At 40.6% G+C, this 17,183-nt stretch overlaps 1 protein-coding gene across 1 annotated transcript in view; it reads left to right on the forward strand.

The window, feature by feature from the left end:
- Positions 1-242: 242 nt before the first annotated feature.
- The window catches only part of LOC112980710 (cytosolic phospholipase A2 epsilon-like), a 40,942-nt gene continuing 24,001 nt past the window's right edge, over positions 243-17,183 (forward strand). Inside the window, exons 1-4 of the mRNA XM_026095781.2 lie at positions 243-338; positions 1,668-1,757; positions 11,253-11,325; positions 15,577-15,713. Of these exons, the coding sequence (XP_025951566.2) occupies positions 243-338; positions 1,668-1,757; positions 11,253-11,325; positions 15,577-15,713 (396 nt within the window). The remainder of the gene's footprint in view (positions 339-1,667; positions 1,758-11,252; positions 11,326-15,576; positions 15,714-17,183) is intronic.

The following is a 17,183-nucleotide window of genomic DNA, read 5'->3' on the forward strand; positions in this document are numbered from 1 at the left end:
CCATCAGGGCCCGGCACGAGGAAGGCGTCCCACCCGGGCAGGAGCGGACAGGCGCCTTTTGCTAGCACTCTTCCCCCGAACAGCTACGAATGAAGGCTTCTCCAGAGCAGTCATCCTCCACACTCAGTCCTCTTTGGCAATGGGAGGGGATTCCTCTACTTACAGTGCTGAGATGGGTGGGGCCCCGGATCATTTTATAAAATAACTTGTCATTGACTCCTACAGGAGTAAATCCTGCAAACATGTCTTGGGAAGAGCTGCCAGTGGAGGTGCCAGAAAAAAGCCATTTTAAGAACACAGGAAAGGCCGGGAGAGCATCACGTACCAGAGTACCACAGGTAAGAAAATAGCTTTAAAAGTTTGTTTGTTATGTTTAAGATACATTTGACAGAAAACAAAATCCTGCTTTGAGATTGTATATATACAATTCTACACAAGCTACTGTACATACTTACACTCAGATGGCACTAGACAACATCTCTTCCTCAAGGAATTTAACTTGAAATGCTCTCTTCCTTGAGATCTGTAGCAAAAGGTCTCCTGACTACACTGGAGCCAAAAATCTCAGCTTTTAGGTGAAATGAGAGCACTCAGTCTGGCAAAGGGGACAGAAAAAGAAGAGAAAGTGCAAAAAATGAACAGGGAAGGGAGACAACTTGAAGATAACAGGGGAGCAAGTTATCAGCCTAAATCTAGACCAGGACTTTTAAAAAAAAAAAAAAAAAAAGTTTTCCATATTTCACACTTCTTTAGAAAAAAATGACTTGGTTCATTTTTAGTAGACTTTTTTCTTCCATAATCAGATGTTATTTTTGTTAAAAATTGAATACTTCTGTATCAATATTGATGATATTTTGGTATATTTTGATTGATATATCAACTTGATGTTTTGTTATTGGAGAAGGGCTAAGGGTAGGCTAGAGAATATACATAATTTTATATCCATATTTCCATTTTGTTCTGAATTTTACTTTGCATTCTCTGAGTCATTTCAAGATTGACATTTAATTTTAGCATGGTATACATTATTCTCTGTGTTCTTTGATTGGATGAAGGCACATCATTTCAGGAAGTACTCTGAAAAAAAAATAAAAGCTTTTGACTTTTTTCATAGAAACTGTCCTGCAATGATGTTTTCCTATGAAGCATTTCAAATAATAGGAGCATCCTATATTTTGAAAATACTTTTGAACTTTTGTTTCCTGAAAAAAATCGAAATGTTAGATTTAAATTTTTGCAATTGCAACATGTTTCGTGGAGCAGAGATTCTGGTTTTTTTTAATCTGGATTTAATTACTCCTGCAAGAGGGCGCAGGCAGACAAAAGGTCACATTTAAAGCAGACAGCAAACCTTTATTCACAGAATAAATATAAAGGCACTTGGGTTTTTTTAGTGTCTCACAACTAAAATGGTTCTTCCTTCATTGCTTTGTTGACACGGTACCATTTATATGGATTTTGTACCATGACACCCAGTAATATCAGTGTGTGCAGAACCACTGGGTGGTTTGTTCATTATTATGAGAACAGCAACACGATGGGGTGTAACCACGAGCCATTCTGTTTGGGGTTTCAGCGTGATTTACTGTAAGTAGGAATTAATAATCTACCCTAGAAAAACTGTTGTGGTTTGAATGTTATCATTTATCATTCCCTCCTGTCATCAGGACCAAAACTTCAAAACCTATCCTCTCAGACGTGCTGGACCAGGAGAAGGGAATGAAGAAAGTAGTGAGCCAGACAATGGTGATTTCAAGGTATTATGATAAGAGAATTTTGAACCAAAAAGGGCCAGCGGTTTTCGTTCCTGAAAGAGAAAAAGGCTCAGATAGACCAGCTGCTAATCAGCGGTTTGAATAGATAGCTAATCATGGCAGCAGTTCAAGTGTTACAAGGGAAACACCTTTAAGTTTATTGTTCGGATAATATTGTTCCATTCACATTTGTGATTTTCAGAATTGCTTGCTGTATTTTTCTTCTATGTTTTATTGGATTTGTACAGAATATCTACTGTTTTAATCTCTCTCTTATTTGTAAAGAAAAAACATTGGTGGGCTTTCTGTTCCACAATGCTTTTTGTAACTGAATTGATTGGAAGTAACAGTGATGTATGCAGCTTTCACAACATAATCTCAGCCTAGCAATTTGTATAAGGCTCTTAAAGATTGTAGATCACTGATCCCTGATTTCCCCCACTTCTGCGCTCCTTTGAAAGAAAACTGTAACGGGGGAATTCAGTGAAATGAGTGAAGTGTGAATATGCAAGCGCTATTTCTTGTGTTTGAAGAAGATCAGTGATAAGTTTATTTTTGTTAGAAATTACTGATTTAGAAGGTTCTTATTCAGCTAGATTCTTTGCTATCTGTGCAGTAAATATAGGCATTGTTTTGTATCAGGATCAGAGAAATTTAAATGAAGATATAACTCTTATATAACAATGTTGTCCCAAGAAGTGTCTGATTCTGAGCCTGACAGTTCTATTAAGATTTGGTTCATAATCCATGCAAATGAATTATACTGAGCAAAATGAAGCTGAAATAGGAGTTTTATCTGGAACTTGAAATGATACTGTAAATTGGCAAGAAGGTGATCAAGAAGTCAATGGCAATTGGCAATTGGCAAGAAGTCCTCATACAATGTAGGTGTCAAGAAGTTAAAATAAATTCTCATTTACATTCCCAGTATTATTATGTTTTCACATATGCTTTGTGCAGTTTAGCCTTCGTATTTGCCCATTATTAGGATTTGTATTTTAAAATAGTCAGTGACATTAAAAGATTTTGCTGTGTTTCCTCAGGAACTGTTCTGTCAGTTTGGAGTCTTTTTGCCTTGTAAATATTTAGCTTACAATCTCCAGTATCTCCAGACTGTGGAGTTATCAAAGCTTTGGACCATGTATTAGATCAAGAATTTTGCAGACGGTAAAAACAGGCTTTTCAGCCTGTTCTTGATCTTATTTCTGATTCCTGATCTATTACATTGTTTTTTCAATAGTGAATCCATAGGTCATTAGTATAATGCCTCCTGCTTAAAAGAGGTAAGGAACCTAAAGTCATGAAGAGAGAAAGCAAAGAGATTTGAACTCTTGTGTTATAATTACCTATAATAATTGTACATATGACAGGCAAAGTCTCACCTCCATTTCTTAATCCCACACAGTGATGTGTTTGTTTTTCCATCATCTGTTCTGGAGATGGGCTTAGATTAAAGACAATTAGGAGTGGTGAAATCTAGAGAAGGTAGATGTGACAGAAATGGACCAAAAGAAGCATCTTACATGCATGGAATCATGACCTTCTTCTAGATCACTATGTTGCAGCTGTCTCCCACAGAAAGATTATTTTTCACGTTTCAGAATTGCAGAAGTTCCAAAAATTAATGAAAATCAACTGATGATGGACAGACCTGTTGGTCCTGCATTGGACACATGCAAGTCACAGTATTTTTCTTCTGTGATCAGAACTTGGCACTGTACATGTATGATCATGATTTGGTTATTGCAGCATATCATGTTTTGTGTGAAGGATCCATGCATGCTCTTACCTCCTGCTCCGTCTTTCTCTCTGAAATGTAAATGTTCCATCGCTGAAACATACGAAGACTTAAATATGAGAGTCTCTGCCTGCTAAGGTGAACCAACTCTTAGAAACATGTCATACCATATTGTAGCAACTGAACATGCTTTATGCCAACATGCTGATTTTTATCTGCATGAAAAAATCTGTTATTCAGGTCTTGACTGATACTTTGTCCTGTGCTACAGCAGCAAGTAGAGCCAGCTCTGGCACTGCAGGTATCACTGCTTATATTAAAACATTTGAGGACTACAGCTACTCCCATACAACAGTTAATGTGGTGAAAGGGAGGGGGGAGATTTGGATGTATAGTTCTGAACTTGGCATAAGCCACATCTTAAAGAGGGGAAGATACGTCATACCTCAGGTCAGTGGTATCTCTTCCCTGCCAGGCAAGGGCTCCTGGTTTTTGCAGAGTTTATGCAGCCATGAGAGAGTTCAGCAGGAGAGGGGCAGGTTAAACTCTCACCTCTGTGCAAAACAGGAGCTCAAGCGCCTGCTGAGGTTTCAAAGCTGGAAGCAGATCCTGAGATCATGGGAAGAGTGGGGAGCTGCAACCCTGGGCGGAGAAAAGCCCATCTCCTGGTAGGAGCTAATGAATAGTTCATAACCCAGGGGAGGTTGGAGCCGTTACCCCTCACACAGGCCAGGCTTTGTCATAATAAGCAGCAGCCCCTGCTGCTGCTGAGCCTGGACGCGAGGAGGTGCGGGGAGCCAGGAGCCAGACACCCAAGGCCGGCACAGGAGCTGGGGCACTGAGCTGCTGCCTCTCCAGGGCAAGGGCCTGCTGTCTGGGGGCAGCACCTCCAGCAACACCAGCTCCAGGCTCAGCAGCAGGCATTTCTGTTTGTCCAGAAGGCAACATCTCCTGAGCTGCCCTGGGCCCCGCGGTACTTGTGAGAATGCAGCAGCGGCAGTAGTTCTGCTCAGCTGCGGAAGCGATTCTGAGCCTCCCTCAAAATGGTGATACGGGGATACCTAAAATGCAAACCGCCCAAATGACGCACTAGCTAGTGCCTCCCATTGCGAACAAGGAACCTCTCAAAGGCAAAGGAGGTCACTTCCTAACTTTGAAATAAGGTTTGTCTCACCTACCTTTGGCATAAAAAATGTAAATCATCTACATTGAGAAAGACCCCAAGATTTCCCTGAGAATCTGTAGTAATGAATAAAGATTTTTGGAGTGTGAAGCATTTGTTCTGTGCTAGTGTCTGTCTTAGGATGAGACTCCAGAAATGCCTGACAGCTGTCAGATGTAAACATCTGTTTTGCAGTTGTCTAGAAATAGGCAAGATGAGTCTCAACCCTCAGCCGGTTAACCCTCAGTCTAATTTCTTTCATATTTGTTCTGCTTGGGAAGGGCAAAACAGGGTAAGAGGACTGGAGCATCTGTCATATGAGGAAAGGCTGAGAGAGCTGGGACTGTTCCCTGTTCTCTTAGGGGGGAATGTTATCAATGTGTATAAGTATCTGCAGGGAGAGTGTAAAGAGGATGGTGCTAGACTCTTACCAGTCTACTTACCCAGTGATAGGACAAGAGGCAGTGGGCACAAACTGAACACAGGAAGTTCTGTCTGAACATGAGAAAAACTTCTTTACTGTGAGGGGGTCTGAGCACTGGAACAGGTTGTCCAGAGAGGCTGTGGAGTCTCCATCCTTGGAGATATTCAAAAGCCATCTGGACAGGGACCTAGGCAACATGCTCTAGATGCCCCCGCTTGAGCAGGGGGATTGGACTAGATGACCTCCAGAGGTCCCTTCCGGCCTCAACAATTCTGTGACTGCACCTTTCACTGATAGACTATCCTATTCTCCTGGCTAAAATTCTGCATATAGAAATAACTTTACATGCACAATTTAATGCTCTATGTTTTCAAATGGACCTATTTTTTCAAATCAGAAAAAAACCCTTTAGTTAAACATCTGGAGACACAAAGAAATGAAAAAGCACAATATTAATCAGTAGTGAAAGCAAAATGTGAGAAGCCTGGGTTATCTGTCGAATAATAAACCTCTGCTAAAGTTCCAGTCACCGTGCACTGAGAGTATCCATGTTGTGTTGATCAATATTTGAAATTCTTTTTTTTTTTTTTTTTGGAAAGTAAGGAATTGGGAATCATGTGCCCGGTCTTATTCCTTGAAAGTATTCAGAGTCCCCTGATGGATAAGTGTATGAGTAAGGAATGTATAAAGAAGAAATGATCCGGAGGAATAAATGTATGAAGAAGAAATCATTCAAAGGACACTGTTCCTGGGGCCCTGTATATGCATCTGTCATGCTCTTGTGAGCACAGATGAATTTTCCCTGCTGAAACCAGGGTTATCATGGCTATATACATAAAAAGAATGTTTCTACTGAACTGTGGAAATGTTTGAATCCGCAGTGTTGAACCCAGCCAAGACTTCTGCTAACTCTGATGAAAAGTAGGTCTGATTAGAAGAAGCCCTTGTATAGCTTGTGAAAATCAGACTGGCAACAGTCATCAATGCAGCTGGCATCTCCAAGCTTCTCAGGGGCCAGGACAGCCCAGTCCGCAAGCAGGAGAGTTGCTGCAACCTGAGCATCTGTAGGAGGTGAAGGAAGGAAGCAATTAGAGCAGCTGTTTTTCCGGTGTGGAGTCTGTGTTTTTCGGGAATGAGGAGGATCCCCAGAGACATGACCGAACACAGCAATCAGCTGTGCTTAACCCATGCAACGTGCCACAGTGGGTTCTCCTGCGGTGGGAGATAAGCTCAACCACTTGCTGGCGTTGACTGAGTGATTTTCAGTGCCTGAAGCATCCCAGTTACAGCTGCAAAGAGACCTGGTAGAAACTTGAGGATGCACATTCATTAAGGAAACCTAACCCACAGATAGCTCAAGGTAGGTACTTCTCCATACACCACCAGCTCTAGATACTCTGTCAGCAGCAAAGTATTTTGATTCTTTTGATTTGGTGTCTGGCTACCATCTAGTTAAATTGGCACCTGAAGATGAAGACAGAAGTGCCTCTGCGACATCCTGTGAGTGACTTCATCACAACAGAATGCTTTTCAGGGTCAGGAATGCAAGGGGGCATTAGTAAAGGTAAGAAAATCATCATCAGATGGCTTTTGTGCCAGATGACATAGAAATGGATATAAATAGTATTATTAGGTGACTTCGGGAAAGGTGGAGAGGAAGCTCTTTTCATGGTTTTCATAGACAACACAAAATGTTTCAGCTTGGTCAGTAGAAATGGTCTCTTTCAACTATTTAAAAGATAATTTGATTGTCCTCATGGTTTTTTAATTTCATCTGATCTTTTCAGGATGGCCAGTGGAATAGCATGCAGTCTAGCACTGAAATAGGTAAAGGTACCAGCACACTTTGGCACATAATTTTCTGTGCTTCTTCATCACACTTTTTCATCTAGCACTAAAAGAGGCCACCTCCACACAAAATCCGATGGAAGGCATTCCGTATTTCATGTAGAAAAGCAATAATTTAACACCTGCATGAAAGAAAGCTGCTTTATGATGGTGCCATAGTTTTCATCACACCCATTGAAGATAAATTTCAGGATCTCTGCACTATGTTTCTGTTAGCTTATAACGACTCTGTAATAAATATCAGTCTAAAAAGGGCAATAATCAAGACTCAGGATGTGCAGGCCACCCCAGGAGGTTCAAGTGCACATTCTCCTTTCTGCTGGAATCAGCTGCATTGGATGACTGTTCTCTGTCTTGGGAAAGCAGTTACCATAGTCTGCTGATTGACCGAACATCTATGGCAAAACAGACGACTAACACTGAAATACAAAATGTGCATCAACTCAGCATATATTTGACTACACTGTCATAAAACTGTGAGACTGGGGCAAACTGCAGTATGCATGGTGAGTGTCTGTAACATTGACCTAGCAAGCTGGGAAGATACTGCTAGCAATAGCCCATGCTAGAAAAGTCTGATAGATGAAGAAGCCCAGAAGCTGAAAAAGGAACTGAAAGAACAAGTAAAAAATGTAAAGAAGAAAGATGATCCTTTCACCTCATGGGCTCTCCTCTCATTAGAGAGAACCGTCATTTGGGACCTTCATAGCCACTTGTGATGTAACAGGATATATTATAGCCAAACTGCTCTAGTATTTACACCATTCCTTCTCAAAATGGATGCATGCCACACATACCTACATCTGAATATGAGCATGACTTTATAGAGGGCTAGAATAGACAGACTGACAGACAAATCCGCATGGAATGCAGCCTACCGGGAATCCTCAGAGTGCTCACTATGGTGAAATTTCTGTTTGAACTTTTTACTAAACTAGTGGGAGAAAGTTGGAATCACTGGTACCAGTGGAGATATAATTTACTTCTACTGATATAGCAGCTTGGTGTCCAGTTTCATACAATACTATTCTTTGTGATGGGAAGTGGTGGAAAAGTGAAAGAAGAGAATATGAACTCTGGCCTGTGTGTGATGAAGCTGTCATTTGGAAAATCCCAGTAAACCATTTGATTTCTCTGGAAGTACAGAGAAACTAGCAGTATACACCCTGCTAGTACACTGGCAAAAGAGCATGCTGTATTGCTTGCAGTTATGTTGTTATATGCATGTGTCCATATAGCACACAGGAGAACAATTTTGGGAGCACTGAACTGAAGACAGTCTGACAGATGGAAAATCAGTAAATCAGTCACAGAATGAATACATCAGTCTTGATTTTATCAAAAGCAAAGCTACAGTATGACAGAGCTAAATGAGTGTTGTAGTAAATACTTGTTTTCCCCAGGGCAGAAATCTGCTTGTGCTTGTCTTTCATTCAAGATGTATTAAAAACCCCTATTGCATGGAACATGCTGACATAGCAGTAGCCCTTCTTCGTAAATGAGATTAGGATAGGTTTTAAGTGAACAGAATAACGGAACTTATATCCTTTGTTTTACACATGCATGGCTCGTATTTTCTTTGTTTGTATAACTAGATCCTAATATAGCATGTTACGATTGTCACAGTTGCTATTTAAATACATTTCCTTTTTTCAATAAGTTACTGGAATTAATTAAAATAGTAAATCCTCCTGGGAGCAGTAGAACTAATGAGGCCTGACTACCTGATGATTTCTGTTCTATCTGTAGTTTTCTATGTCCCCTGCCAACAGGGCTGAGCGAGGGCCAGCATGTGCTGGAGCTGGCGGGGAGCTGTGCTGTGTGTCGACTGGCCGCTGGGTGCAGGATGGCTGACAGCTGGTTGCCTCCTTTCCCTGGGTAAATGGCTAGTTTTATGTGTCTCTCCCACAGTGGAAGCACAGCTCTGGATTTCCAGAGTTTCTGTGAAGCTGCTGATTTTTGGTGGAACTTCAGGAAGCTTTCTGTGAAACCCACATCTTTGAGTTGACTTCCGCACATCAGATTTCTTTGAGTATGGCCAACACATTAGAAAGACACTGTATGGGAACCAAAGGACAGGTGATCAGATAGCAGCAATTGTGTAATAATGATTGAAAAAGAAACAAGCTGTGCTTTTGTAATGTCTCTTATCTACGAATCTCGAACTACTTGGCAAATATTGAATCCATCAGTTCTTACTCAAGCAACAGGGCCATTTGCTTGAGGAGGCATAACTGGAACCGATCCGCGAGCTGGTAGCACCTTGCACAATCTCGGGGTTCTCTTGAGATAAACAGTTGCATGAATTGCCATGTTGCTTATGCAGATCTTACTGAACTATGAGTTTCTGCCTTGCAGGGTAGAGGCTGTGCTCTAAGGTGCCCGAGCTCATTCCTAACATGGGAGTGTGGTGATCCACCTTTGCTAATTATCCACCTGAGAGGATGGGTTAATTAAATGGGTGGAGAACTGCATTAATATGGTTATACTGAAATATGAACTAGTGTCTTTGCATGGGGTAGCACTGAGGACATACTACTCCACTAATTGTTTGCAAATTTTGCAGCTTGTCTTGCAGTTTTTCTCCTTCCAGAACACATGGAATAGAAGGCAGATGGATTGCTGAGGGTGAATGCCAGGTAGAAGTACTAAAAGGAGGCAAAGAAAGCGTTCTGGAGGCTCATGGAGGAGGCAGCCGGAACTCTTTTGAGATCTCGGCACAACATTATTTTAACATAAAGTGTTTTAGGGGAGACAGGAGAGGATTTTAAACAAACACAGAAAAAGTAATTTGTTGCAACAAAAGAGGCCTAATTGTCTTCACAGCTGAAAATAAAGCCCTTTTTGTTATATTCTCTTACCACACACAAAAAAAAAAAAAAAAAAAAAAAAAAGGAATTTTGGCAACGTTACACATATTGTTTTAAGTGAGGTTCTTCCAGCCGTTCTTTATCTGCCTTGACATCTACTTTGTCTGCTTGCTTATAGTCATTCTAGGAAGTGTCTGAAGTTTTATAGAAATAGAAGGATGCTCCTAAATGAGAGGAAATCAGCTGATAAAAATAACAGTTGTCAAAAAGAATGATTTGGAGGGCTCTGCTATAACTACTTATGCAGGTGGAAATGTTTCTAGGAGTGAGAGGAAATGGCCGTGTGTCACAGTCACAGGAAATGCTGATTTATTTATGGGCTTTGTTAGAGTAGCCTTTTGCAGATATGACTGGGCTACAGACAGCTTTTTGGAATGAGCCAGCAGGAAATCACCTTCCTTAGAAGAAGGAAATCACATTATCCTCTGTTAATGAATAGGAAGAGGTTCCTGCAGTCACAAAATGTGGAGAGACTTGTTTTATGGAAGATTATGGCTGAGATATTCAAAGGGGTCAAAGGAAATTAGGCACTTTCATTTTATAGGATTTTGTTGTTTTGTTTTGTTTTTCCCCCAAAGGCATCCTATATTTAATTCCTTAGTCCCTAAATTATCTGTAAATAATTCTCAATTGTTGGTTTACCACATACTTGTGATAAACTGAAGTTCCATTCAGATTACTGTTCTTGTTTTCCCCATATAGTTGTAAAAGAAAAAAAGGAAAAATTGCAAGAGGGCTTTTCTGTGCTTTTGAAGCATATGGTAAAAATGCTTCTGTAGGTGTAGTACTGAGGCTTTGCCCTCCGAGAGTCAGCAACAACAGACATTCTCAGCAGAGCTCTTTTTAATGTGATGAGACCTAACAGATGCTTATTAAGGTGATGCTGACTTTGAGTAAGACTACCAGTATTTTGACAACTCCATCACAGTGGTCATCAGTGCATTTACTCTGTTTAAGAGACTTACATTAACTGTGTTCTGGAGGTAATCTCAGCAGTTTCAGAGTATAGGAGTTTGCAAGCATGTAGCATTCAGTATCAGTTGACATGGATTATCCCTTTCTTTTCTGCTATAAAGATCAATCCAGACTCTCAGAGCAAAACACAGTAAAATGTTAAAAACAAAACAAGGCTTCTTGAATAGTACAAGTTTATGTCAAATACAATCCAAGCCACATCTGGCTTAGAAAGTCCTTAAGCTGCAAACTGTTGGAGGCTTGGAGAATGTTCATGGGAAATATCACTCTATATTTCTCTATCCCTTTCAAATCCTCTTGTTCTGTGGTCAGATGACATAGGTTACCGGGCTCTCTTCTCTGACCTAGTACAGCCACTCTTCCATTGTGTTTTTACCAATTTTACTGACTATATTATTGTTTTGTAGCATTTGATTAGGTTGCTCATGTGATATTTCTTTCCATTGAAGGTTAATTCATAGTCCATATCGTTCTTCTCCAGATAGAATCATCTCCCTGCTACTTGCTCACTGTAAGAATCATACGAATGACAAATCTCCAACGAGGGGATGCTTGTAAGTATATTTGTGGTTCCTTCAAATGTTTCATTTTCCCGAAAGTAATTAGGGGATAACTGAATATTGTAAACACCCTGCATTAAAAAAGTTGATGGTATCATTAGGATATATCCAAATAACGATTACTATATTATTATATTATTATTTTTCAAATAACTAATTATTTGAGAGTTGGGGTCTACTTAATTCTGCAAGGATAAATAGTTAAATGAGAATATGTGTATAGCAAGGAGAAGCATATTGTTCAAAAGAAGTCAAGTAGTATCTCAAGGTACAGGCAACAGGTTTTCTTTTATAATTGTATGGCAACCTCTTGCAAGCACTGCTTAAATAATCCATGACTTAAGTAAATAAATGGTTATAAACCAGGTTAGTTCTTGCTGCTGTTAAATTGAATGTTATTCCAGTGCTTGCTATGTCCTGGGTGGTTTTAAGAGTGAATAATATGAGGGTAAATACTTACAGAGGAAGGAAAATTTCTGGCCTGTACAGATGAAAAAGACTGTATCGCTATGCCCAAAAGTAAATCTGTTTTTTTCTGAAATACCTAAAGAAGGTGCGATTCAGGAATTTAGATGTACTTTCAAAATTCTCTAGGAGGTTTAGTTTCTTAGGAGCAGAAATGAACCTGAGGGATTCCTAATAAAATACTGCTCAGTGTTGCTAATGCTTGTAGCTGGGCACATTTGAGCAGCGTGGGCTCCCAAAGACTACATACTTCACCCTGAGTCATGACCATTTACCCATAAGTAAATTGCATTCTTGCCCTGGCCCTTTCCTGTTGAGTTTCCTCTAGCCCAAGGGATACAGTGGTGTGACTGGCGCATATAAAAGCCTGGAGGAGTAGAACAGAGCAAACTCCCTCAGCAAACAAGAGAATGAGACCAAGAAACCCATTCCAATTCAAAAGATCTGTTTGCCCCTTGCCAGCCCCTTGACATTTCAATCATTTAAATACTGTTGTGACAACGTATTGGAAATGAACAAGAAAGAACTTTCTAAAATCATTACCATCAGGCTAATGCTATTATTAATTACCCTGGAATGACTGTCAAAAAGGATGCTGATGGAGGTCTGAAATCCTCGTCCCTTTTAATTATTGTGTAGCATTCTTGTAATTGTGCAGGTGTGTGAGTCATCTAGCAGGAAAGTGATATGAGCAGGAAAGGAAAATACCCCGTTTCGTTAAAATAAAGAACACGGATGATCCCTATGTGCTGTGATGAGATGCATTTGAAACAAAATATAGCTGTTAACAGTTCACTTTTTTTGACTCAGTACAGCTATGTGACCACCAGTAAAAGGATCCAGAAACTAGCTCTAGGGTGAGTGTGGAAGGGAAATAGTGTAACCCTGCAGTCTCTCCTGATTTTCCTTTTTCACTTTGAACTGTAGCAATCTACATCATAGTCTCTTGCACCAGAAGAGCCAGGGGACACATTGGTACAAGAGGGTAGCATAGAGCAGTATTACCACCATGTGATGCCTGCAACTTAAAGGAAGGTCAGTTTGCTGGAGGGCCAGCACCTATCAGGGAGAGGTGTATGAGCCTTGGTGCAAAGATACTACAGTGAGTTATAGTATACTTCAAAGAACCTTTTAGGACATAACCCATGCTTCTAATGACTAGGACTAAGCTCTCCAGAGAGGAGCAAAATGTAATACGTTACCATTGCCAAAGCCAATACTGTGCAGTGTCCTTCACATGTGAACAACAGATTTTACTCACTCTGGTAACCAAGAAATGAATTAATGTCAGCATTGAAAGAGAATGTTCTGCATAGACATGAATACCAGGTGTGGAAGCAGCATAGTGTCACCTGAAAGACCAAAGTCTAGGTTTACCAGGCAACACCGTTTTCCACCTTACCCCATGGTTGTTGCATGTTTCTGTGGGGGAAGTGGACTTCTCTATGTCACGCCTCTGAGTGAGAGATATACTAGCCATATCCCAGGTCATACCATAGGGTCACACTCTCTGTACCTGCACCTCCCTCCCTGTCCAGGGTTGTGGCACATGTGTAATGATGCAATAAACCGGAAACATTTCATCAAGGACTCTTTTCAGCTTGTCTACATGTCAGATGGTAAGACAAAATCACAAATAACTAGGTTGTAGAAAGAGCTTGTGCAAGCAGAACTGAAGCAATACTTCGAATTAAATACACAGCTGACCAGTTTACCTACATCTACCCATATAATTAATGATTGTTTGATATGCTTTGTATCTCAATGTACATTTGATACACAAGAATGACGAATCATATCAGTAGAACAGAGTAGTTTGTCAATGACGTAGTCACTGCTCTCTAAGTGATAAACCTAGGGTCATATAGTAGTCATACAGAATTACATTAAAATACTTTTAAATCATTATCATTATTTCTGAGATCTCCAAACATTTGTGAATACTTATTTTTGCAATTTTTGCAAAATTATTCAGAGCATTACTATCTGCATTGAATTCCCCCCCCCCCCTTATTTTAAGGGGAAAAAAAAGATGGAAATAAAAAACACAAGCAAATACACAGAATCAAACCAATGCAGTTCACTGCCAGGGATGTATTCACTAGGCTCACTACAAAAGCTTCTGACACTTCAGGTAATGAAGTAACAAGAAAAGTTGTAGAAAGGCAATAATGATTATCACAGATATGAAACAGCTCATATATCCCGAGAGATAAAACAGGCTGCAGCTTTTAAATGTGCAAGAGAAATGACTGTGAAGAACATGGAAGCTGTCTATACAAAAATAAATAGGAGGGAGAAGGTGAATAAGGACTGATTTTTCACTGTTTTTCACAATGCAAGGACAAAGGAGCACTCAGTGTAATTATCAAGCAGGAAATTTAAAACAAATGAGAGGAATATTGAAGTCAGTTGTGGAACTCATTTTCACAGGGATGTATGGGTGTTAAAATACATCTGTTCAAGAAGAAATTATTCATGGAGGATAAGTCTAGCAAGGGCTTTTAAAAATGATATTCCAGATGCAACTGGGCTTGGGAGATCCCAAACATAGGAATGCCAGAATGAGAGAGTGTATCAGGTGAAGTATTGCTCTACACTTACCTCGTTTCTCCTGCTCAGTAGCAACATGCAGAAGGGCTAGAACCTGGCAGCGAAGTGACTAACAATTTATTTTTTAACATGATCAATAAAATGTAATGTTTTTTCCTCTGTCTTGTTCTGTGAAAGTGATAAACTCTTTCAGTTGAATCTTTCCCAAAATATCCAGCATGAGACTGACATGCCTCCTGCAAACTTTCAGACCAAATGCTAGAATTTGACAAGTTGTAGGTAATTAAATACGATGTCTTAGGACAGAAGGAGGGCAGCCTGAAATCTAAGTCTTAAGTCAACTATGTCTGTAAGTGGAATAAAGACATCCAGTTCCTTAGCAAGGAGAGGGCACAGATGGGACACTTTGTTCCTCTTTTAGGGAAATACCTGTGTGTACAAACAAGGTGAAATGTCTAAGGTAGCCAGACTAGCCAGGATGACTAGACCTAGACTTACTGGGGAGACATTTAGGATGAGCAGCCAATGTTTTGGATTTTAGCAGTCAGCAATTTCAAGTTGCTTCAAGCAACCTCCTAGCACCTTGTTGCAATATGCATCATCTGTGTACTGCAGTGTCTCTGCATCCTCTGCTAATATGCAGGCTCTTGATGCTGTTGGTTCTTCATCTCTGCCCACTGGAATGCTAAATATCCCAGGTATGTCTCCAAGAGGTTAATGCTAAATGCGCATGGCTGTAAGAAGGGAGCAGGATGCAAAGGGTATGCAAACAAAACGTCTGAAGTAACAGACATGTCCTTGGGAATCACAATTCCAGCAATCACCAGTTTGTGAGAAGCCTGTCTTGCCATCTGCCTGCATCCAGCTTCCTCCACATGGAATAGTATCCCTCTCCCTGCTCTCAGTCTGAGTGTGGCACAGTTGTAGTGTGGGGGAAACAAATGCCATTGGGGTAATATCTGGTGTATCGACCTGTGGGTTTGAATACAGAGCAGGAAGAGAGCCTGCAGTAGTCTTTTTCCTTCCCTGTAGGATGTTTATTCTTCAAGGAAAGAAAAGGATCAACTCTGAATGCTGAAAGTGAGATTTCCTCTTGACTAACTCAGTCAGGAAGAAAGTATGGGGAAGAAAACTAAGACAAAAGAGTGGTGGGAAAGTAGAAGAAAGCATCATGTGGCACAGTTACTTTGTCACATTAACAATTGTTCTGTCTCTTTTCCTATTCAGTGAGCCGGGCTGATTGCTATGTGACATTGTGGTTGCCTACTGCTACATGTGAAAAGTCCCGCACCAAAACTGTAAGAAACTCCAACAACCCGGTTTGGAATGAAACCTTCTACTACAGAATCCAGAGTCAGGTCAAGGTAAGGAGCCAAAGCTATCTGTTTTAGCTGCCTGAAGATTTTCAGTCACACACAAATTTTTCTATCTTTTACAATTTTAAATTCAAATAATTCAAATACATCAAAAAATGCCCCTATTTTTAGGTCACTTTCTGTTAGGAGGCTGCCTGCTTGTCTCCTGGGGCCACATTAATGTTATTAAATCAAGTTAAACTAACCACACTTTAGCACTGAGACCAGCCGAAGTGGGAAAAAACACATCTAGACCACCAGGCTCTCTTGCCTTCCTGAACAGTTACTGCATGCATCCTGCCTATTGGGAACTGTGCATGGTTGGTCCTGTCTGTCTCCTGAACTGTGCCCAGAAATTGCTTAAGAGATAGCACATGATAAGGTACTATGCAAATAGTTTAGCAGAAGAGATAATTGAGTTCCTGTGCTTGGAAATGTTCACTGGTGCTGTTTAAATTGCTCATAGAGATATAGCCACAGGGTCCAGACTTGAATTAGGACAGCAAACCTCAGATCTTAAATAAGCAGTAGTGATTCTTTGGAGTTTGTTAGAAACTATCTGAAAGAGCAAAAAGCTTCCCTGAAATTCAGATTTATTTTAGAACTCCACTTTTACACAGCCTTCCCTTCAGGATCTCAGCTGGTATAATGTCAAGGGAAACTTTGCATCATGTGAAAGTTCTGTGGAACTCATTCTTGCATCGGCTCCTACTTAGGAACATGTAAAAAAGGTTTGGTGTGTAACCAGCAAGTCCAGCATCCTCCAGCTCTTGTACCCCTGAACAGTGGGGGGCATGCAGCAGCTGGTAGTACGCACTTCTGATATTTCCCCCCTGTGCCTCTTCTGCAAAGAAAATGACTAAGCTTTCCATCCATCCTGGAGCACTGAATGACTGCTTGTGGTCAAAAACATTATGCTAATTCGAGTAAGAAGTGAAGCTTCTCCTATGTCATGGGAACAAAGTGGCTGTGCCTCATGGACAGGTCGTACAGCTTTGGAACTTGCCTCCAGTTTTTAAGCAGAGTCTACATCATATAGCTATTATGAACTGAGTCCACCCAGGTGGCTTTCCAGTGCTAACAATAATTTTTACTTGGTTAACACATGCAGTTCTCAGGTGGCCAGGGCTTTCTCTGTGATAAGCAAGAGAAGGTCTCCATAGGTATTGTACACTGTCAATTTGCCACTTTGGTCAAGTAATTGAGAGCCTTTTTGGCTTTATCTATACATTTCTGGTTCTGCTATTCTTTCTGTGGATTTTAGATTGTTTTCTATAGTGCAGTCTACAAGAACTCAGGTCATGTGTGGTTTTGTGCCTGCACACAGTGCCTCCAGCATGTATCCTGGGAAGTGTGAGAGCAGCACGATCCTGGTGTGTCTGGGCTCCCTGGACAGCTTTATGAGCCAGAATGAATGAAAAGCTGCTCTTTGCTGTTAGATATCTTATTGGCCCATCCCTCATGAGATGGTTTAGGAAG

The sequence above is a fragment of the Dromaius novaehollandiae genome, chromosome 5 (genome assembly GCF_036370855.1).
Source record: "Dromaius novaehollandiae isolate bDroNov1 chromosome 5, bDroNov1.hap1, whole genome shotgun sequence".
Taxonomy (NCBI): domain Eukaryota; kingdom Metazoa; phylum Chordata; class Aves; order Casuariiformes; family Dromaiidae; genus Dromaius; species Dromaius novaehollandiae.